This window comes from Helicoverpa armigera, chromosome 14 (genome assembly GCF_030705265.1).
Source record: "Helicoverpa armigera isolate CAAS_96S chromosome 14, ASM3070526v1, whole genome shotgun sequence".
Classification (NCBI taxonomy): domain Eukaryota; kingdom Metazoa; phylum Arthropoda; class Insecta; order Lepidoptera; family Noctuidae; genus Helicoverpa; species Helicoverpa armigera.
Genome location: NC_087133.1, coordinates 1,297,175 through 1,322,829, shown reverse-complemented (window position 1 = coordinate 1,322,829; position 25,655 = coordinate 1,297,175). Strand labels below are relative to the sequence as shown.

Below are 25,655 nucleotides of genomic sequence, written 5' to 3'. Positions count from 1 at the left end.
TCTTGGTGTCCGACTTTTTTCAAATTCCCACTGATGGCCTCTGATGTGAAATATGTGCTGTGAAGTGGTTCCGATATCAAGGAGTTTAGGATGCTTTGAATATGGTAGGATTTCTGCGAGTGTCGAAGAATTAACTTTCGACGTATTTTTTAAGTTACTGGAGGCAACAATTTCAAACCCAACTAAACGAAATTAAAATAATTTCTATTGCGTGCACAAAGACAATATTTTTTGTAACCCTGTCAAACTAATTACGAATTGTATCAGTTGCCTAGTTAAGAAACAGAATTGCAAATGATAGTTTATAAACTATCGACAAAAACTTTGTTGGAATTCCAAGGACTATAATTTCCACCCACTGTTCTAATTGGATTGAGTAAACCTGGCTGATTTATTGAAATAAACCTTGATAGTGATTGAACTACTGTGACATAATGGATGATCACCATTGCTTTGACTTTGAAAATCTTATACAGTAATCAAGAATCGTTTATGCAAATCCAACGTTCACATAAGACATCCCCAAAAAGCCAACCTTTCGCCACTTGTTGTTTTTTGGGAAGATCTAAAATGTAGATAATTTTTGATTTAGTGTTGACTATCAAGATCAGTTTCGCTTTGCATCACATCTTCAATAGAGCATTAGATACAAAAAAAGAACCAAGCAACTACATATGTAGATTCATTCAATTCATTCTGAGGTGAACAACCTACTCTAGATTCAATTAATTAACACAAACGAGAGAAAACTGACAGTGAAAGATGACACATTAACTCATGATGAGCATCGTAAGTGTTGCCATTAAAAATGAAAGTAAATAGCAGAGTATTACGTACAGATTATAATATTCATAATAGGTACTCCCACGCTTAAGATATTATACAAGGTATGCTCTTTGAAAACGTTTTGACAAGGCTCGATAATACTAGGGTAAAGCAACTGAAGTTTTTGATGAACATGTAATTAACGTAAAAGATTTGAAGATATGGAAATGTCTGAAATGATGTAATGATCGTAAGTAAACAAATAACATGATGTAATGCTGAAACTTAATCTTGCATACAAATCGCATATTATGGTCCTTTGGTACGAGTGACTTTAATTTCGTATTTGTGTCAATCAAAAGCCTAACACAGTTCTCACCAAACCATCAACTATGATTTGTTGATGATGGTAAAATTAGTTTTCAAAGAAGTGAGAGTAAGATAGCATAGTACACAGATTATGACCTTACTGACATAGAAATAATAGAAGCCTTGGTAATAGTGGCAATTATATCGTACGCACGATGAAGACGTATATCTGCGATTGCGTGTAATTTATTTGATTGTTTGTTTTTTTTTTTTCAAACACAATTTTAATTCAGTGGATAGTACTATGTTAAACTGTAAAATATTAAAGCCACGTATGTATGTCTATTTTTATGTCACTCTGTGGCCAGAGTTGAAAAGTTCTCGTGATGGGAAAGGGTAACGTTCCGTAAATCAAATTAAGCCTTTCCAATTTAAAATATTTGCAGATTAAAAAAGGTCACCATCACATTCAGAATCATAATTTTTCAAATACCGCAAATGATTAGGGCGGTGACTGCTTAAAATAAGTTAACGAGCCGTAAAATAAAGAAAGTTAAAAACGTGAGTATGTATACTTCTCTAATACACGAGGCCACGGAAAATTAATAACGCACATTACATAAACTGTTACCTAATCCTGTTTACATTATAAACAACCTTGAGACAGAGGAAGTTAAAACAGCGAAGATAATGTAAAAATTCGACAGCCATCAAGAATGGTCATTAATAACCATAAAAGGTTGTCAGACCTCAGTTCCTATGGAAGTGGTAGTAATTTCCGATGCGGATGGGGTCAAGTACCATAGGGACAATCATGATGATATAGCGTGAAGATTGAAAGGAAACCGCGGCCTGGATTTCGGGCTCGGAAGTAGCTGATCGATGGGAGGAGATAAGTTGCTGTTTTGCTGCGTAATGCTGCGAAAACTCCGATGAGTTCTTTTGATATGCTAAGGCAAATGTTTCGTTTTCCAGAGCTACCAACACTGAGCAATAAATTACAGCTAAACCATTTGGTTCAGTGATAGAGAGAAATAGAACACACTATAGTTAAATACGATATCGATTGCAGATAGGGAGATGAAAAGCAGCAGTGGTATGAATCAATATCGTTGGTTGCGAACGTGAATTAAATACGTAGATTATAATCGCAAGACGCCATCAAAAAGTCATAAAAAGCTTCTTTTAAATATGGCAACAATACAAACGGAAAAAAATAAACTCAACGTATTTGTATGCAAATATGAATATAACTGACCGCACGCCTTCATCTAAGCTCTATAAAAGGCATTGGGAGGTTCGGTAGCATACAAATCGTTCCGAGTGGGATGACCAAGACAATGTTTAGTTAGGTCTAGAAAGACAAGACGACGTGGGCGAGGCAAAAGGACCATACTCTTACGACATTAAGGCTAATAGGACCAATAATAAGGAAAGGACCAAGATTTAGTTACTAAGTGATGTAACTAAGTGGCGCCCGTTTGGATGCGTTTAAACACGTTCAGGTCAATTGGTTTATACCTCAATAAATTCTCATATATTTGAATGCAGCAGTTTCTGAGGATATTAATATCATTTGCTGTCTCTGAGACAATTGGTGCATTCATTTGCGATTTAGAAGTTCTTAGAAATTTAGACTAGTACACATACATCATTCAAGTTACTCTTCCAGGCGTTCTTCAGTATTATGTGATTCTTTATGGTTATGTAAATATGTAAATAAACTTTTCCTCGTATCAATAGCAGCTGTAATAAGCCGGTGTTAAGCATTTCATTAGTGCGTCAATTCGTTATACTATCATTACCAACAGTTTAATATCTAACATTATCTTTTTCCTTTTCCTAATGATCCGGCTTCGTTTCATAACGCCGCGTTAGACTCGAATCATAATCTGCATTTATGAAAAGGTTACTTGAGTGTACAAGTTAAGCACATCTTCACCCATTTGAAATTTTATAGAACTGCGTATAAAATATAGGTAAGCATGAGATTATGTGAAACCTTGTAACAGCAGACAGTAACGTAGAAGATCGATAAACATTTATATGCAACATTAAACAAAGACGCAGTAATACAAAGATTATAACAAAAATACACGTTTCCACAAGCACTTAGCGGAGATGGTATAAATCAAAGAATTCTGACAAGCCTTTGCGAGCATTTCGTTCCGTATAATTGATTGCTTAGTGAAAGTAAAGTGTAACTAAAAGTAAAATCCGAGTGGAGTTTGAAATAATAATTATAGATGTAATCAGAGATACGCAGACAATACTGTCGGTAGACAATACCGAGTTATTTGTCACGGTATAAAATATCAGTCTTCGTAGCATTGCAAATAAGTTGAGATAATATAGATGTAAATTAGACCGTGAATATTTATCAGTGCTCAGAAATCTAGGCAAGTAATTAATATGAAAAAAGAAATAAACGAAAAATACTGATGTCGTTTCGAAAGTAAAAGTACCTAGTAATAAATAATTCGCGTGAATCATAAGCGACAACTTTACCGAATGGTTACAACAATTCGATAGGATTGAACAGTTCGATAAGTAAATAGCTGGTAAAATCAACTTCGTAATATGAAGACAGGAGCCTGTTAGTCAAGGTGGAGACTACGATCCACTTCAGATATGCTCAAAAGTAAAAAAAACCCATTAAGTATAAGCAAGCATTCAATAATTTTGATGAAACTGATTGAAACAACAAAGCCACGTAAGGGCATAGACTTCCAAACGAGAAACTTTAGCGAGCTGCAAATTACAAAACGTGCAGAATATTTTCCCAATAGGGCCGGTAAAAACGGTCTACATTCTACCTGGGACCGGTTGCCATCGCCCACTGGGTGACTCATCCAGGTTGGATCGCGTGATGTAATAATGATAGGCCGAGGTGTTACGTTAAGCGTAGGCGTACGATGATGCATTTTGTATGCAATATGATAATTGTATCTGACATTGGGATGTGCTAAATATTTGAAGCTTGTTGTTAAAGAGTTATGATTTAGAATGTCTATGTAATAAATATTGGTTAAGAGTTCTAGTTATCTAGTGCATTGTGCAATAGTTTCAATAGGGTAGTATCCAGGGTCGAAATAATGAAATAATATTTAGTCCGCTTTTTAGATAATCAAAAAATATTGGATACGTATTTTTTCTTTTTTTAATTAAACATAAAATGACAAAGATAATACGCTTCAAAAATTAGGAGTGGGGGCCTTTTACGTCACAGTCTCCTGAAAATTGTAGCAACTTGTGACGTCACACTCAACTTTAACACGCTATATCTTAACAAGTTCTGATCCAATTTAAAAAAGAAAAAATACGTATCGCTTAATTTTGGACAATCTACAAGACGGACTAATTATTATTTTTTAGGAAACTACCCTATTGGCAACAATTCGCGTTACTTTTCTCAGAAAGATGCGTATCTATTTATGTTACGGTTGCGCTAGTCGATAATAGTTTTGTTGCGAAATTCGTGTCAATTACTAGTCCAAAAAGTTTATCTCGGTGAATTTTCTACTGGTGGATTAAGTCTGCCCTAAGTATCCATAAATTGATTAACTCTCTCTTTGTTTTTACCAAGTCTGAAAATATTATGTTGCCTTGAATCACTATCTCCCCAACAAAGCATAAACCTACAACCTTAGTAACATTTCAATTAACTAAAAACTGAACGCAATCAATAGCTCATTGTTGGCGCCGCTTCGCTTCACTCTGCTTCATAAATAATAATGTAGTGAGTGCTTAAAACAATACCCAACATAGTTCGCTCATGACGTTATGAGACGGTAAGGAGAATTTCGAATGGAAGTTCAGGTTACGAATACAAAATATTCTTTGTTTTTTGAACATAATTTTTCTGAAAAAGTTTGTTAGTCAGTGACAAAAATGAACACCTACCTTATGAATTTACAGTAAAGTTAAGCTAATTTATGATATGTATAGCAGAATAGCAGGAGGAACTAAAACATAATACCTACATATCAAAACAATCGAATCTCCAAAGTAAGTCCTAGACGTCGCAAAATCATTAAGAAGTTATGTGCAAGCAAACAATATTTAATTTCCGATAGCAAATAGTAATAGCTAGTTAAGAAGTCTAGGCGTATAGAAATATAGGCCACTGCACCGCTCGTGTGACTTGCAGGCTATCATTATTAATGCATATTTCAATCTAGTTGGTCTCATTCACGACGTTTCTTTGAAATGATAGTCACTTTAATATTTTTGCTGTTGTCAGGTGAATATGCCTAAATATACCTTTCTACGTTTCTATCAACGAACATTTTATTTTTGACTGATGATTCCTTTCCGGGGAGCCGAAATTCGCTGTAGATTCTGAAAACTTTATTGGTTTCTCGAAAAGGCTATTAAGACTAACATCTCAAATAGACGCGGAAATCTTATAAAAATAATGGAACACAATTCCAATAAAAGCTCTAAACCTTTAATCTTCTTATAAGAAAAAGATTTCCTCGTGAAATAGGTCGCCATATAAAAGCAGTTTAAGGTTTCAATCAGAGTCGGTCGCGCGGTTTCTGTCCGCATACAGTCGCATGCGGATAATGTTGCCCAGTTGACCTAATGTAACGTTACTTTGCTGAAGTTATGGGAATGCTTTCTAGACTACTTGTCAAGTCTTGATTTACCAGTAACCAAAGATTACATGCATTAGGAAAATCAAGGCTGACATTCAGAAGGTTCATATTGAACGAAAAATATTGCAATCGACGAACCCATTTCTAATTTTCAGGCTGACCTCAATAAAAGGATCGCCCTTTTCGAAGAACGCCGTATATCAAAGGGAACATAAGTAGATCAAAGAAGCCAACAACAAATCGAGTTCAGCACCAGTCCACCTGATGGCAGCAGCCAACAATCGCTGGCAATCTGCTACAAACTAGACTACACCCAACCTGCTTCCATTCCATGTATCTGATGTAGGTAACAGGTTTACAAGCCGGTCGATGCTCGGAGCGATTCGCTCAATGATTGACAATCAAGTTAACGACATGCTCACGACACCCTGTGGTTATCGATGCTAGAGATATGTATCGATTACAACATCGTGTGGGCGGATTGGCGAACAACCGGTCTTTTGCTAGGCATAACAAGTCGACAGGAACCTAGAAAACTGTCCGCTATTAAAATGTCTACGTACAATTTACTTATAGATGAAGGGAAGCCAACTAACTTCCTTAGAACTTTTGATACGAGTGGGCGACGAATCGATTCCGTATCGATAATTTGAATAACCATTTCTAGTATAAATAGTATCGTAAAGCCTTTTAAGGGATTAAGTGAAGTGTCGTGGGCTTCTCTACACGATGGGGTTTAAGTACCCAAGTATCGAGCCAAGGCTTAGGATTAAATTGTTAGTAGAAGTTTATTTCCCTACTATTCGAATGTCTTTAGGACTCGAATACATTACATGTTCGTTTAGATTACTTACCATTCAATTTCTAACTGCAATTGATGCTTCGAAATTTATTTTATCTGTTCCTAAACTAGGTCTGCTAAGAGTGAGTTGTGAAACATTTCCGCCCGTATTCTTATCTATGTCTAAAGTAAATAGCGACAATTGTTTAATTGGTAGGTAAACTGGTCAATCGATTGGAAACCAGGACAATAGATAAATTCGCGCAAATTGTCCTACAATTTGATCCTGGGTCCTTGGACTAATTGGTTAGTGACTGTTTCTTAGAAACGCCTACATCGAAATCACAAGACTTGGTAGTTATAGTATTTAAATAGAAGGATTATGCAAAGATTATTATGCAAGCTGTTTCTTATTTTATTAGGTATACACCATTATTATGGTGGGTGTGTAAGACAATGATGTGCCAATCAATGTAATGAATACATGATTTCAGTAGTTACAATTACTTGTATTGTTACGATAATTCACACCGAAATGTATAACACTTTCAATGGTAGCGACAATTCAATACGAAGGAAGTAACACGATATTGTAAATTGCCGGATGTTTAACATAGATAATATTCACACAAATCCTTATATAGGTCTAGAGTTCAACCTCTTCTTTTCTAGATTCCCTTAAAGTCATAATCTCAGTATTCCACCCTTCTATATCTTCTCTTGTCTTTAACATAACTGTCGTCAATTTCATACCCGTGGCACGTGATATTCCAAGCCATACCCAAAGGACCTCGAAAATAGATGGAACACAAGTACATGTCACTGATGTAGGCACGTTCCCAGCCATCCATATCAATTAAGTGGCGGTATCAGTTATCAGTACGCGAATAGTATCTGAACACAGATCACAATATAGTGACTAATTGTGACAGCATACCGCAGGGCTGCCAACTATCTGACCGATCGTGACGCAGGCTCGGATAAGTGCTGAGGATTTGCCGGGTTCTGAATGCTTAAGCTAGTAATCAGCTCTTTTAATAATTTTGGAGAAATGGATGAACGATGTAAATGGATTTGTTCTGATTCAATAATCTTCACATCCCTTAAAATCTCAGTACCTTTCACTCTCAGTAATCTCAGTACTCAGTACCTTTCTCACTTAATTTGAAGCAGTGGTAGGTAACGTCATACAAAGATACTCAGATAAATATGCTCTTCAATAAACTTTGGAGTACCTTTGCGCAATATAAAATGCTTCAGTATCAAACGATGAAGCCTGACTTACCTGGGATTACAATAATAAATCCATGCGTCAGCCTAACGCAGTTCTAAACTATGATACACATTTAAATAAACTTGGCGTTGAATACTCTAAACGCCTAGGTACACTGACCTGGTTCCTAGAGCAGTCCAGTTATCATTGCAAGACAGATTGAGGGCAAAACTATTTAGATCTTATAAGTTATTGTTTAAGATTAATTGTAGTGCCAGACCTAGGAGTTTGGTAATAATAGAATGTGAGCTGTGTATTTCTGCAGGCTAAAGAATATTAATCTACCGGTTCTTAGGTAAATGGTAACCAATGCAAGTTTTGTAGAACGAAAGTTTGGGTAAACAATTTACACAGACAGTAGAGATATAGATAATGTTGAATAAGTAACAACTGAACTTTCAGCAAGTACTATCAATTCTGCTAATGCAACATGTCAAAATGTAAGACATGTTGACAATTCAGTACATGTTACATAAGATGTTGGTGCAACCTCAGAGAGGAACATAGAAATTCTGATGTCGTATTCACAGATGCCAGGGGCTAAGAGAATGAGTTACGATCATTTCGGAACATACCAAAACTAAGACACTTGATTAACATAGAATGCAAGGAATGATCAATATGTAAGGTAGGAGATGTAGAAACGAAGATTTATTACTTTGGAATCTAGGCAAGCTTAGTTATAGAACCGTTATCGATTACGAAGCTTGTTTCATTTATTTTCTTTGCCTTTCTAGGATCACGAGTTACAAAGATAATCTAAATAAATAAAAGGCTAAATATAGATCTTATTCAAGTAGCAATGACCGGCTAAGAACACTAAAATGTTTTTGGGTCAAAATTGCAGGCCAGAGAAGACATTACCAGAATACTAAACAACACTGAACAAAGTTTGCAGACATCGTAAAACAAATACAAGCATTTTCAACGAACATTCACGAGTTTACCGAAATCTCTTTAAAATGTAAGAGATTTGTTATTCTCTTTCATTTCACATTAACTGAAGAGTTTAAAGTAATTTATGAGAAAGAAATCCTAACTGCATGTGTTTTACGTGTTCTACATGTCTAGTGATCCTTCTAAAGAACAGGACAGCAACATGGTCATCAAAAACTTATGTTTGACAAGAATAGCTCCATCAAAATAATATTAATATGCTAGATATTTTTACTAAATTAAATCTTTCAGAAGCTCGTGTGCTGAGCGAAATTAGAAGCTAGACTGAGCCAGTGATGATTTTGTGTGTTAGCACGATTATGTGTCATCGGTCTGCGCAGACGCACAGACGCTACGCTCACCTGCGCATGAGTCATAAGTTGAGCTTTATTTTATTTTGATTCTTTTCATGTATTATACTTGATAATCGTCTGGTATATTTAGAGCGCTAAATTAAGGAGTAATTAAAAGGTGTAAAAAGTGCACCTGTTTATTAAATTTTAATGTGAGTCATGCCACATGTTTGTAAAGTAATACCTGTTCATTAATTTCGACAGTTAGGGTCATTGATTAATGTTTACAGGCTTTGGTAGAGCATTTTAAATATAGTGAATAGCACAAGACTATTCAAGCATAGTTATTAACATTACTATTATCAAGATTCCGTAGAAAATAATTGTCTTAAGTTATCAAAACCAAGAAGAAGCGAACATCGCCAGCCATTGTGCGAAATAAAACCGCGAAAAGAAAGCGCTGTTTAAACAGCCAATGGAACATCTGCATCGATAAAGCAGTTTTCTAACCAATAGAAAGCAAATAGTATTCAGGAATTAAACTTACAAGTACAAATGTAATGATTTACATATTTTACATGTTTCGTGATCGTAACGTTGGAATTGTAAATAGTCATCGATTCCGGGCTTTCATTGCCAATGTCGCTTTTGTGTTTTATTGATTAGACAACCCAGCTAGTATTAAAAATAAGTAGAATTGTACATGAAGCTACTAGTACCCACGTTCACCGACAATATTAAAGGCCGTATGCTAGAGAGAGCAGTTTAAAACAAGACAACATAGACATGAAAAAATATGATATTCATAAATTCTTATTTTATAATAATATGCAGCATTAATATCCAGCCACCAGAAATTCCATCACCGTAAGATACATGCAACCCTTGAACCACAACGATGAGAATTAAGATGCAAATGTATGCATCAGTGCAGATTGGTGCAGCCATGAGCTATGTAATATTTTACGTACACATGCTACGCTTCAATATGATTATATTAAAGAAACCATAACTACATAACATGAAAATATAGGGCATTATGTAGAATGTAACCGACTTCTAGACCACTTTAAAAATCCAAAACCTAAACTGAATGCTTTTAAAAATGATGCCCTGAAAAATCCATTTAATGCAAAAGCACGTTCTGCCGTTTCAAACACTTTTGGAGAACACTCCGACGATGGATCTCCTATACTGAATTTAGATCACACGTTTCAATGAGAATTGGAAACAGATGGACTTCACGATGAGGCTATTGCTCTCTATTGAATTATTATTTCAGCTTATATCATCATGTGACATGGTGATGATTCAAATAAAATATTGATAGATGATATTTTTGGAAATCTCTAAGCCATTTCAGTCTCTTCAAATCCAAATACAATTGAATCCATAAATGAACAATGGAAGCTTGTCTAAAATAACCTATTGAACCGAGTTGTTTATTTGATATTTTTGTTTTTGAAAAGGGTTTTGAATTTGATGAAATTAGCGTACGTCTCACAACATGCGTTTACGCAGAAAGCAAAATAGCGGTAACTAATGATGAGACAGCTTTGTCTCATTGTCAACGACCACAATAACCCACTTTCTTCCTACACATGCTTGTCGTTCTAACTAGCTCACTTGAGATTTTCTTTTACTTGAACAACAATAATACAAAGCAACATATGATCTACCTACAATAACATGCTTTGTCATGTAACCATATCGATACTCATCGAGATTTTTTATTGGAAGAAACTTCAACGAAATCGACCTGACATTGGCAAAAAATAATACCTGACTGTAGACTAAATATGCATAACATTGTCATGAAATAGATTATATTCAATATTTAGTTTTTGATATGCCGCTTGACTGAAAAAAAAAAACACTTGACAAAGAAACATCGCCATTCTTTATTTCCTTATTGTAAGTCACATGCAACTGTCTCTTCTAATAAGTATAAATTAAATGAGGCGTTTATAAAAACGTGTGGAACAATAACAATTGTTGCACAGATGTGCTCTCTCCGAGCTCATAACTCCTTATTCACTGAGCTGACCTGTTTACTGTATAGCGCCGGTTCTATTCCCGAGCGTGACTCACTACACTAATTATAAGTGAAATTACTCGAGCACGGTCGTTACTCCACCGACTGGTTGTAACAAGTTAGGTAATGCTTTATTTATTTTTAGGTGGACGTAGGTCAAGAACATTTAGAAATTATGGATTTTTTGATCTTTCGGTTGATATCCACCGAATCTGACAACGGTGAAAATGCTGACTCACATCATTTTATAAGAGAAAAATAAGTAATTTATAACATCTACATAAGACAGATTATTAAGGACAAAGATATTATGAGGATGATGATGAATCCCATCAAAACTTTCACACGACTAAAGCAATAACATCACAATATACACGGATTATATGAAAATAATCAACGCAAAGAACATGAATATGAAGTTGATAATATTGATGAGAAGATAGGTAATAATGAAAAACACCACTGTTATAATATAACACACTTATATGAAGCTATACTTATATAAATATTTCATAACTGACCAATAAATAACGTAGAATCAGTTGGCCACGCGTAATCGAATGTCCTCAAAGAATAAATCAAGTATTTTTTGCAAGAACTCTCACAATCGCTGCACTAAATGACGCTGATTACACATTAATATTGCACATGCACCATAAACAGTAATACTGAGAATCATACTAGTTGAGAAACTCTGATCGTGATGCAAGTAGGCTCTATGCTCTAATAGATGTTAGAATGCACGATACAAATGTAAATAAGAATAAAATAATTACTGAAAGTTGAAGAAAGACTGCATTGAAACAAAAAAAACATACTTTAGAAACTTTAGACAAAAGAATATGAGGCAAAAATAATTATTTCTAGATAGAAAGTAGTTATAAGAACACTGCAGAAAACTGAATAACGGGATGTCAAAATTCATGGGTCTGCAATAGAAGGGTCATAATCCTCATCAATTTATTCGTATGATGATGAACAAATGAATGATAACGAAGGAATTATAGAGATCTATAAATAATTACAGTTACATCAGATTAATTATAGAAAGATAATATTAAACAAGATTGTCCAAACACCTTACACATTGTTTAGGAAACACCTCATCGTATTGCCGAATTGTTTTCATTCATATCAGTCATAGTGAAAATATTTACAGTCCGGTATTATCCATTAAGTTCTGAATAGATAGTGACCTCGAAGCTCACTGGTGGAAATTTATTAGCCACTTCGTGTAATGGATATAATTTTCTATCTGTGTCAAAGGTTTTGGGTCTGCGTTCACTTTCTGACACTGTTTTGTTGAAAGAATAGAGGATCGCAGCTGGTTCTGTTGGTGGATTGTTTATATTATCATATTTTTCTTTATTATGCTGTGATGCTTTAGCTTTATCTTTGTTGCCTTTTCTCCTATCATGTAGTGATTTGGATGTTATTAAGAAAGTATTCGCTAATTCGTTGCCCCTACTTCATGTTTTGTCAGCTTGGTCTTAGCGTCACCCATAAGGGCAGGCTAAGGATAAAACATATCTTCAAGATGATTGACGTCCATTGTACATCATTGTTTGATATATTCTTTAGTTAAGCATTCAAGACAGTGATTCAGTCCTAATGTTCTCATAATGTGTTCCATCTTAGGCGGACCCGTGGGCAGCAGTGATGTTTGAAGGTCGGTCATTTCAACACCGTTAAGTATTAAGCTTAACACATTGTACCATGTTGTTGGCATATAATTGCATGTTTTGAAAACAAACCAATAATTAGTGATGTTTAACAAACATTCGATGATTTATTTACATATTGTGGTTTGTATGGCAATTACTGTATCGAAAGCTGTCCGAAAATAACTGAGGAAAATTGAACTATCATACGCATAATAGGGTTTCTATGAACTTTTTTTTTCGTACTTTTAATATAATTCACGGCAAGCAATTCATAATATATTTCGAGCTCTTAAAATACTACTAAAATTATTCTCAAGCCGTTCACAGGCTATTCATATCATAAATCAATAAATTAATCATCGCTTGCATTCAAAACATCGTCTTCATGGCTACCACCCACACTAAGGGACTCATTAACACTTCGGAACGAAACATAAATTTAGATCCTAACTACCGAATATCCAGCTCCTGAAATACGGATTTAGAAGTGAGAAGACTGATGTACTACTGTACACTTCGCTACTGAATTATACTCCGTATTGTTAGTGTGTTAAGGTACAAGGTGACTGTAAGTGGAAGGTGGCACGTCAAGATGCACCCCCACGGTAAACATCCGGTAGTTAAACTCGTATTCGAGATGTCTTCATTCTATAGAGTGCTTTTCCTTGTTAGAAAAATGTCGTGAATATCCGTGATGCTCCCTTTTGTGGGATTTTAAGTGTTCGCTACGTTGAATGAGTGTTCTAATGATTCAAATTACAGTGGTTAAACATTAATATGATAAGATGGACCGGTGGACCACAGTTAGTAAACACCTGTGCGTGGTAAAAAATATAGAGAAGCGTACTAACGGCTACCGACGCACCAGCCATGAAACAATAGCCAGTGATGCCTGAAATCACCGAAGGTACACTAGTTCACTATCCGATGGTTACCTCCATGATAGGTCTTCGATTGGACCGTTCATGCAGAACGATTTCTACGCATTCCGCCGATAATGTTGCGATTTCTGCCCGTTTACTATTCAATTAAACCCTGCGGGCTTTGTTTGCAAAAAGTTATAACAAAAAAAAAACACTGATGATTAAAATCACTAGTCTAGTCACTCTTCATGTTCACATATAAAAACCAATTAAAACTAAATAATTACACAGTAACAATTTCGTATTCGCGAACGCGGTTCGAAATTTGAATGTAGAAAGTAATGGCGGCGGTTGTGCGCCCAATGGCCGCGTGGAGCGCAGACTGAACGCGGAGCGGCGCGTACGCAGCGTGCGTGCATGCAACCGCATGCGCAAGCCGATATGGTGGGATATTGTTTCAGCCGATATAATTATGTTTACTTAACGCGGGTTCGTTTACCAGTGCATCTGTACAGTGTTCAATCGAAATAGAAACAGATGATGGGGTTGAGTGAGAGGCTTACTTGGAAACTGTAATCCCACATCAACATGAATGATAATATTACAGTTTGGTACTGTAATATCCTTTCTCCTTAACTTCAAAACTGAAATCAGTATTGATTTCTGAACATGTTGCGTGCATGGAATAGACTATTAGAATAATGCTAATCAAACCAATTTAATAACTAAAATTAGCATCAGAACTTCTATGTAAATGGACAATTTTTCCATAATTGTCATCTGTAGCAAAAACACGAATCTGTCATGTAACGTGAGGTAACACTAGAAAGCGATGGTTACAAATTAAAGTCGAATGCAATTGATATGCAATCGGCGATCGCTATTAGAGTAGTGACTAGATTAAACATTTACATTGTAATACAGAATTAATTTGTAGTTTCTCCATGGACGTACGTGAGTGGTAGATTGGTAGCTAATGACAGTTACATGAAATTGAAACGTAACATGATATAAGATGTTGTATTGTGACGTATTGTAATTAAGACGACGATGATGATATTGTCGGTAACCAAGCTTCGAACATTAGAAAAAAAGCATCATGAGTCATTACTAGATTTCTTGTTGTGTAGTGAAATTGCGACAAGATTACAATTAATACGGCAAATCCAAGCAAGGGCTTGTATCCTTAATATGGACTGACTGACTACCTAAAAAACTGATATTTGAACGTTGTTTTAAAAAGCAAACAACCAAAGATGTAGACGGCAAAAATCCACCAAGCCATGGTTAGTCCAAATAGAACAGAAGTTAAACCTTCCTATCTCTGGGATCTCATTACCATAGACAAGATTGCGGTGCAGGTGCGAAGTGGCTCGCGTATCGAGGTTGCGCGACATCGCCACGCTCTGAATGATCCGGCTATTGGTAATCGTACATCATGTGATACCTGTCTCGTATGTGGTGTGTGTGTGAGAAATCTGGATTTGAATGTATTGGAGGATAATATTTTGAAAAGGTTTTGGAATTAGTAATATTGAAGGCAGAACGGTTGTAGAATTCAGCACTAATTTGTCTTGAGAACTTAAGGAAAAAAATAATTGATAAAATGGGTTGGTATGAACATTTTTTGGGTCTGGGTTAGTTTAGACCCTATTTATTAGTTACATAATTAACTATGCATGTCAACTTTATACATGCCTTCTAATGTTCCAAGGCTGATACTATGTATAAGTAGGAAGTTGGTACACACGCGCTCATAGAAAAAATAAATACTGTGGGCTTACGTATGTCAATCAGTAAGGCTAGCAACAAATATATTACCTTATAATTAATCTTAGGCAATTCAGGACACCTGAATTTGTTTAAGAGATAATCCGCAACTTGATTTATTATAATCTGCTTATGTTTCAACGTCTGAAGTTTTCGCCAGTTTCTCATCTTCAGATTTTTGCCAAGAAAATGTAACGATTCGTTTACTTTTTAGATAAAAGTTTGATCGTGCCAAGTTTTTTGACTGCCATGAATTCTAAATGTTTTCAGCCAAGTTCAGTAATTTATTTTGCAAGAAGAATCAGCAAAGACAGAATGTAACTTTAAAAGAATCTTTTCTAAAACGTATTTTTCAACGCCAACAGTAGTTACTGACTGAACAAAACTTTTTTCTTTCATCGCAACTAAAAGGACGATCATAATGACATTAGGCACTTTTAATTACGACAAGGCACAGGCGCGCCCAGCGAGGGGCGTTGAACTAATGGCTATTACACGTAAAGTATTACAGCTGCAGTAAAAACTATACCGTCGCGACGACCGCACTTTTATACCCAAAGAATTTATAGAGACTATTCGACTTTGCAGTTAATTCATACTTTAAGAGAATATAAAATTTGTTAGACGGAGAAATGGAAAGGGAAGCTAAAGTGGTTAATAAAATGGCGTCGACTTTTTTTAGAAAGTCGTCCGGTGAAAATAGTGCTTCGATCGCAATTATGGCGGCTGAAAAAGGAGAAAATTGAAATGATAATGACTATAAGTTATTTTCAGTTTCCTATTGGTGATAATTTTTCAACTTTAATAAAATTAAACCTTTTGCCATATTCGAAACATGTTGAAGAATAAAACATAGGTGAAAACTTCGATCAAATTGAACACTCACATATTGGATCCATGTGAACAACAATGACTCCAAACCAAGTGACATAATCAGTAAAATTGAATTAGCATAACCCATCGCTATTTAAACACCCATTAATCTACCATCGACAGTACAACCAATAAAATAATTCCGATCACACCACAATGGATATAAAAATTCCATCATGGCACCCGGAGTCCAAATCAGCTGATATTCTGGCTCCTAGCCAGGGTCGCGGGCAGACTTGCGCATTGCGTCGGTAAACAGTCTCGTATTGACAAACCTGGGGATGTGTTCAACAAGCTGGTTTTTATAGGCTACGATATTTATTGGGTAGCGAAGGATGCGTCGAAGTTTATGTTAGCAACGGAAGGACAAGACAGTAAAATTTTAGATGAAGGACACTTTTGGGCAGTTGAGACTATTCAAACATTCGATGAATCAAAAGTAAACATTCGTTTTCACATTGATTTCATTGGGCTAAATTAGTAAGGATGTCCCCATAAAATAAACTTTGCGTGAGATATTCAGTTACGAATGATTGTGACCTTAGGGTGTGCAGATGGTTCATGTCTCATGGATCACCATTCGAAAAAAAGAATAACATGGTTGCTCTGTCAATCTAATCTATGTAATTTTAAATGAGATATGAACACGCATTGTTGCCGCTAACTTAGTAAAGGAAAAATAGACGGATGAACTATAGATGCCAAATGATGAATCATTCATTAGGCTAAGACCTGCCTACATTCCATTTACTTGCATCAAATCGCCTACGGAAACCTTGAAGCCTGTAAATACTTTAATCATTAGTTAACGAAGGTACAGATTTAAGTTAATCACTCATATGTGAAAAGGGCGTGACGGTGCATGTGTCAGAATTTGAAAAGGAAAAATTATAACAATTTAATTTGGTGAAACCGACGAATCGTGTAGGGTGCCGGCTGCATCGTGCGAGTTATGTAACCCCACTACTTGTACTCGTACATTATCTGATAATCTAGTAAGATTGCTGGAACCATTCATGAAATGGAAAATGTTTATGTTAGAAAGTATACCTACCGTAATACTGTTAGGAATGTTGATGACTATACGTAAAACATGATTCAACTTAAAGGTTGAAATAACTATGGATTAACACAATGTTTGTTTGTTCAATGATGAATGTGAGACTTTTAAATTATTACTTATCTGTGAATCACACGTTATTCAAAATCTACCGTTGTACAAAAATTACAAGTTTACACAAAACCCAGTGCATGTCTAGAACAAATATTTGCTCATACCAAAATGTAGGCATTGCCAATGCCGTGCTGAGTGCTGTACCATCCACCGTTAGTCGTCTGTTTATCAAAATAATGTCTGTGACGTCATATCTTGACAATGCGATTAGACAGTGATTACGTCAGCTATTTATAACGCGAACTTTCTGCTGAATCTATTACTGACGCTATCAATCTTCGGCTAGCGGTTAAACCTTTGTGCGATTCGACTCTATTTTGTGTTTCAATTCAGAAAATGATTCACTGCAAGCGTTTCATAACAGGATTTGAAGTGATTTTACTGTGTTCAGATCTAGGCAAATTGAATTGTACACAATCAATTTAGTGCATCAAATTGTCATCCTGCAAACTATTGTAGTCATTTGCAGTACCGAAGCGTATTTGTCTCACAAAGACAAAAGCATTGTCACATAATGCGGTCCTAACTACAAGCGGACACAGGACGATATCCAATACATTAAAATCACCAAACAATACCTCTTTGTAAAAGACTCCTCAATAAAAAATAATACTGTTTCCCTAACGACTAAGCCTGTTAAACTAAGCTCGAATATATTGCAGAAAATTCGCGAACACCACCGATGTCACTGTAATTTATTTAATTTTCTTTTAGCACTAAACACATCACATCCTTCGTACATAACTTCCACGGCAGTTCTCACTATTCAAGTTTTCATCGCCACCACGAAAAAAAAATACTAAAAAAATTGATTCTCTACGAAATTAACTGCGCGAGTTAAAAACGCGAAATAATTTTGTTATATTCAAATCCAACATATTTCCTTCCACGAGGAAGGAGAGAGTGGATTGTTTTGTTACTGTTGATTAATTATGAAAATAAAAGTGTTCAGCGCCGGGACACGTCCGGACAACGCCGGCGACGCGACTGCAAGGATCGACCGTGCCAACCCTAGGGGAGGCTGCGTAAGTGCGCGCGACAGACGACCCAATACCAACCTACTATCCACCCACATAAGGTTACAATTTCACCATCCCACTATTATTCGACAAACGCGTGCCGTTCACTTTTAAAACGTCGCAAGAAGTTACGACGCGCGTTCAGTAATCGGGCTTATGTTGAACGCATAAAGTGGAAATTAGTTTGGCGATAAAATCTGGGGAAACACTAGGGATGAGGTGCGGTCGCAGTGAACTTGAATGGGGGTATAAACGCCAGGGTGGGCGTTGTTTCGCTCAGAAGGCTGTTACCGGGCGCTTTCATTAAACTCACTTTGTTATCACGCCAATATAACCATCCGGATATGTTCTATCACTCCTTTGGGTCATATGTTGTTTGCATATTCATCAACTACGTCATTTTCAATTAGAGAACTACCATTTTGTATTTTTTCAGTCAACTGTGGCCTGTAAAAGCCTAATTGAGGTTTGTCGAGCGTTCCTTTGAAACCTTGCCTTCAAAGGTTTTAATTACTGCATTCAGGGTGCTTATTAATCATCCCTAGTATTCAAAACATGGGTCTAATTTGGTAAGATTCTGAGAACTTTCCATCCCACTGTTTGGCCACAGCCCTCATCCCCTTAGTCCACGTGACTCGTTCAGCCACAGCATCCACGTGAGCCGGATTGTCCAATCAATAAGCCCAAGGTAGCTCGCTTTCACACTAATTGTAATTAGAGAAGGATAGTCTATTGTTTACATTAGTACTGGGATTGGACTGACCTTTAACTGTTTGGATTTGTTATTCGACTGCGGTTTGAGAAGGATTAGTTAATTTGGATTGGGGAACCGCTATTGTCTAGACGTCAATTGTTTTGTGAAATGCTGTAGCAAGTTTTGCATTGTTCACCATCAGATAGTTTACTTAATGATCACGTTTTGTATCATAACTTAAATGAATAAGAAATAACCTAGAAAGCTATAAATTAAATAACAGACCAATAGAATCAAAACAATAAATCAAAGGATAAATTATAACAATATTGCACAAAGGGAAACCAACAACATCAGTTTGTAGCACAAGCTATATTAATTCAATTCTATTGGATTTCCGAACAATAAGGAGGAAAGATTATTGTGTGGCTGAACCGAGCACATTTTATGATTGTTGCTGTTAATTTATACGAATGAAAGAAAGCCGGAGAGCTTCAGTGGCTTATCTTAATTAGAAGTTGCAGACTTCTGCTCGTAGAGAATAATAAGCTATGTACGTTCTTTGTCTATAAAGTTCACAAGTTAAGTAGGGTTATACTCTTTAATATTACAGGTGCTTTTGTTCTTCTTTTCCCGCCTACAAGTCAGTTTCCATTAGAGTAATTATTTATTTTTGTTGAACACTCCAGTTAAACTTTTTTAGGCTTGATATCCCGCCCACTTTAGGATCCGTAATGTCAATCTTTCATCCGGGGCTGGTAGATACGATAAGAGAAATTTGTGTGGGATTAACATTTTCGGAATAACTTTTTCACAACAATACACTACATAATGACTAGCGAAGGTCAAGATATTAAATGATGGGCAGAGGACAAGAAAAATTGAAAGGACTCTGGTAAAGCTTGGACTATGGAGTTTGCAAAGGCAAATACAAAGAACATAAGCACGATGATACGTCACAAAGTAAATAAATTCACTTCACGCAGCCCGAAGGAAGCGACATGCAGTGCATAAATATTTTCTGACGTCGCAGAACAAAATATTAGGAACGGAAGCTTGGCCCCAGTGTTTCGCGACTTGCTGTAAAATGTTGCCATGTGAATATTTGATGGGATTTGCGACAGGAGACGTGAATGTCCGTGGAAATGTTTAAAAATGAGTTGCCGCTTTTAGAAGTTAATACGATGAGCGATTGCAAGCTATTTTGTATTACAGGTTTAAACTGACGTGACAAAATAATAGGAAAGTTGAAAAGATTTTTGGAAAGAACAGGCTTCTCTTATGAGAATGAAAAACTTCTTTAATAGCGATTCAGAATACCAACATTAGCAACCACTACAATCACTTAGGACAACTCAAGATTCAAATTCCAACAAACTAAACAGATTAAAATTCACGTTTCAGACATCGATAACTTAAATTGCTATCGAAGAGCAGACGGCGAAAGCCATTAAAGTAAGCGACAAGCTAGCAAGCAAACAGAAGTTGACAGAGCAAAAATATTAGGAACGGAAGCAATACTGTGTTTGGTGTTAAAACGCTGTGGTCTGCATAAGTTATAGACTTTGCAAGTCCTGTGGGTGTAAGAACTATTTGAGGCGTAGGAGTGGCTGTCCGGCTTGTAATAAGGACGCTTTGCATAAAGGAACTGCTTGTCTTTCATTTATAATCACTATGTAGGGTTTAATCGAGGCAAGTGTGTTAGGGAATTTGTTACGGCACTTCTTCGTAGTGTGAAGGGCCTTTTCGTGGGTTGTATTTTAAAATTCAAAGCTCCCCAGGTGGAAAATTTTAATTCAACTTGTATTTTTAATAGAGTACTTCGCAAAATTTTATCAAGAAGCAGGTAAATTACCTCATAAGGCAAAGGAGAACGGAGGTTCATCAAACCTGTTCAAATTGGAAGCAAGTTTAATTAAAACACCTGACAAGCTAGCGTGTATTCGTCCAATCAATTTAATTAGCACCTTGCTCTTTGGATGAATACTTTGACAAGTACGTAACTTCGAGCTTCAATACACCAGCGCCATTTCTAATTACCACGAGCTGAACTGTAAACACTGCTCAGAACACATGAGACCACTAAGAAACCTCAATACAATATGTATTTTCAATTTTCTGGGATGAAAATATCCAGGTAAATATTTAAAAAAAAAACTTATTAAAAATCTTGTGATCGGACTCGTGAATTACACAGTAAGGCAATACATAATAAGCTCGATGATTTGTAACAAGACCCAAAAAGGCTTGTTCTTAGTCGTCTGATTGAAAAGCCGGTGTTACCAAATAGAGACGTATAAGAGGATTAGATCTAGTTGCTGAAAGGTCGATCAGCAATCACTCTGTCAAGCGTGGCTATCGCATTATCCGCTTAAAGTTAACTTTAGGCGATCAGGAGACAATTTAACGGTAAGAAGTTGCTACAGGTATTAAGGATGTCACTTCATCATATCAGATCTTTGTTAACCCTGGATTTCCATAATCTATCCATCTGATAATTTGCTTATGAATTTTGACATTAGCCTCAAACAAGTTGTTTAATTCCTATTTCCAGTAGGCAAATTAACTGACGGGTCATTGAAATCTGCCGTTAACGATGAAGATTGAAGGTATGATAGTAACTTAGGTATCTCGTTATAGTAATAAACTAAATGTATGACGTAAAAGTAAGGTTACATTAGTTACATAAGCTAAAATGTTTATTTACGACTCAGATGGAAATGGACAAACTCCAGATGTAGGTCGCACGTGTAACTTGTTCAGTCATCTGAAAACTGTGCAAATTGAAAAGTTGGAACGACTGAAAAACGAACAAGTTTTCTACTGGAAACTAGTTCTGCTGCTGTAAGCTTGCAATTATTTGACAACTTCCTACTTATTTACCGCATTCGAAGAAAAATATAGTTTAAACCCGTCTTGAAAGATGTTTCTTTCAGATTTATATATGTACATCTTTGGCAGTTGCTACAGGTAGTCATAGAGCCAAAAAGTCTGACAACCAGTTTAATTGCACTGAGGTGGCCCGGTAGGCAGTCCTTATAAATGCTGGTACTCAGCTACATGAACATAGGCTAGTCATTTATGGTAGGAAAAAGTTAAGCAGATGATGATTACAAAATTATATTTTTTCAAGAAAAAAAGGACATTATATCCCAGCTTTGGTATAAAGGTAGGTGGCCACGTTGGAAGCCGCATGGTTGGCTCGCACGTGAATACATACCACGTGGCTTATTGATCCGCTCGTGTTGCTTTAGATAAATGTGTGGGGACCCGACGGGATCCTGCTAAACCGTACGTTTAACAGGACAAATGTGAGAAATAAAGATTTTCGTGCTCTCTTTTACTGTGTGGAATTGTGTTGGGAAAATCGTCTGGGTTATAAAAACGAATTAGAAAATTTAAAGGAAATATTTGTTTAAATTGTTAATGAACGTTCTAAAGACCAAAGATGAGACCACAGACCTCTAAAAGTAGGTAATTCAAATGATAACAAAATAGAAGAAAAAATTACCCTAAATTCAGAAGTCGGTTTTGATATATTTCTACCAACAAACAATGCTTCTACCCCCAAAAGCGACTTACATTCGCTTACTTGAAATCCATTACCGTTTAAACGCCAAGACAGTAATCATTCTTGCAAGACGAAAGTTCCCAAACGTCCCTCTCAGCCGAAGGTTTTTCCCTCTGTAGGGGATTACAACTTATTGCACGGAGATTAGATTTCCCTCCCTATTGCTACGCGCTGCAATTTTCCTCTCCCAGTATTTCGGCAGATAACTCAGTTATTTGAATAGCGCTACAGTTTGTGGGGAATTAAATATTAATGATGGGGCCTAAATGACTTTTAGGGGTAATGTGTTGGTAAAGATTTAATATTTCATGGATGATGATGTTTGGTTACGTTATTTTTGATTGATACAGGGCGGCATGACTTGTAAGTTTTACCATAGCTTCGAATATGAATTTTGTATCATACAGATAGTTGGTTTCACAAACTATTAGATAGCTACATTATGGATTTTCGAGAGAGGTAACACAAGCTACGAATATGTTGCTTTGCTACGTCAGTGGCTTATTTAAATCGCCGACAACCATTTTTCAAAATCACTCCTAAAACCTTCCCCATACCATTTTTAAGCAAAACTTCTCTAAAGCCAGAACACACCACATATCCCCATCCCTACAAAGCTATCAGTGGTACCTACATCAACGTGAATCGATCCCATTATTAGCACCCCTATTGATATATGGGGACCATTGAGTGTGTGTTAGCAGGTTCACTATTCCATAGTAAAGGATACGGGGGTATGGGGGCTAGTTTTACATAGAATGCGGAAGGGTGAGATTTATAGTAGGTTGAGATTAAAGAACAAGGAAAATATAAATAGAATCGTAGGAAAATAACGCTCGGTACCTATTTAAATAAAACTACTTATCCGGATTATATCGTGGTTATATTACACTTATTTAATCCCGACGTTTCGGATCCTTTACAGCATAAATGGTCACGGGTAGACCGATAAAAGACCAAAACGCTACCTATGTTATTTAAGGATGATACTGCAGTGTCAACATTGAAATCTGGTAAATGACAAACAACAGTTTTTCATCAGAGGCACAAGTGAAATCGAGGAAGTAGCGAATACCTAGTATGCCTCTAAAAAGATAACTTAGCCATTATATTCGTCTGTAACATAATGCATTTATTAAAACGTTACGAGCTTAAGCTGACATTTCCAATTTGCAGAAAAGATTAAGTACCTCCATTCCTCATCGAAAAAATATAGCCCTAAAGCATAAGGCAGGGTTCAACACGATTGCACGAACATTTCCCCTTTGCTGCACGATCCCTTTGCACCCCAATACCGTGTGCAGACATCCTAATATTAATTTAGTACAAAAACGTGGGATTTGTTATTTTGACACAGTGGGGTTCGGTATTAATGCGACGTTTATTTGAATTGCTTGATTTTAGGAATGATAATTGACATGGGTTTTTTAATTCGTATATGTAATTAAAGGGTACTCAAAAAGTTAATTTTTATTAAACTTTCATGGCCTAGATTTTAGGCAATAAATTCGGCGACATTATCCCGGTTACAATTGGTTGCATTTTAAGTTGCATTTAAGTTTAGTCAGTTTCTGTAAAATGGTACCAATAAAAATACAGTTTTTGTTTTGCTTTTACTATAGATATAAAGAAGCTACAAAAGTAGAACTAACGATAAAATAAAAATAAGTAGGTATGTAGTAATAAAATATTTACCAACTACAAGTAGCGGGATTGACGGACCGGGGTGCGCCGTCCATTTACGTATTGCCACTCCATCGAGGCTATTTTACAAGATTTTATATTGCTTCTATCGGTCTATACTGCTGTATAAGGCTTATCAAGTTACAAAGGTATAGAAATACTTCTAAGATACAAGTGGGCGTAGCTTATGATCATTCCTAGAACTTAGCGTAGGTTGGATTAAACATTCATTAACTTCAAGACTAAAGAGCAAGCCACAGACTCAAAAAGCTACTAAGTACACCAATGTATAAAGACCGTCTGACCTACCAACCATAACAATCTTCTTCTTCTTCTTTCTCCTGCCCTGTTCCCAATTTTACTTGGGGTCGGCGCAATATGTTATTTTCTTCCATTTTCCCCTGTCACTCGTCATACTGACACTCACTCCCTTCCTATTCATATCATCTTTCAGGCAATCCATCCAACTTTTTTTAGGTCTTCCTCTTCCTCTCCATCCATCTACATTCATACTTAGCACACACTTTGTTGCATGCGAATTACTTATCATATCAACCATAACAATCAAACCACACAAATAAACCTAACATTCAAAAGCCACTCAAGTTAATGGCAACATTATTAACACCATAAAAAAAGTTCAGAAATGTCAATCACAAGTCTCCCCACACGTCACTGGCCCAAGGGGAATATTTACCCGGGTGTGTTTGGGTCGGGAATCGAAGCGGCTCCGTATCGATCCGGCCACGGCGAATGGTAATGGGGGAAGCGAGTTCGTGTTTTATTTTTGTTCCTCGAAAGTTGTAGAAATGCAGGCATTGTGCAGTTAGGGTGTTTTATGGATGGTAGGTAACTATGTTTTGTTTTGCATACGCTTAAGCTTGGAAAGGATGGCTAGGTGATCGTTGAATATTTTATTAAACAGAAAAGCGAATTTCTGTGAATTTAACTCGCGCGAAATATAAAAGTCTGATAAACAACTTAGTAAGTACATATATTAATTCACCTTTCTCCTCTTTACTTATAAGATTTCAGCTCTCAACGCTGAGGACTTCTCAAATATCAAATATTGCTTTCATTCATTCACGATTTTATTAAATTTTCCACTCTTTGGGAATACGATCGACTTGAGAAAATCAAGATTTGAATTCTGAATAATACGTGAACAGAGGAAAGTTAATTCATACATATATTATTATTACATAGATAAGTACGTAATAGGAAACGTGTTATTGTTTATTTACGGAATATTGCAAAGATAAACTGTCTGAATCTATCCAAGTGAATGATAAGAAGTTTAATTATAAGTGCACTTATGACGTGCTTATCTCTGTGAGAACTTTTAGAAGGG

General features: G+C 36.1%; 1 protein-coding gene across 5 annotated transcripts in view; it reads right to left on the bottom strand.

Annotated features, from left to right (window-relative positions):
- The window catches only part of LOC110376150 (adenomatous polyposis coli protein), a 56,710-nt gene that overhangs the window by 26,537 nt on the left and 4,518 nt on the right, over positions 1-25,655 (bottom strand). Inside the window, exon 1 of one of the 5 annotated variants that reach the window (XM_064037898.1) lies at positions 17,916-18,338. The exons of 1 other annotated variant lie outside the window; for it this stretch is intronic. Coding sequence is in view for 1 of the 4 variants with exons in the window: in XM_064037901.1 (XP_063893971.1) it covers positions 13,509-13,529 (21 nt within the window). In the remaining 3 variants the exon portion in view is untranslated. Of the gene's footprint in view, positions 1-13,508; positions 13,929-17,915; positions 18,339-25,655 lie in introns of those variants that run through there. 3 more of the 5 variants (XM_064037899.1, XM_064037901.1, XM_064037900.1) reach the window with 3 other exon arrangements.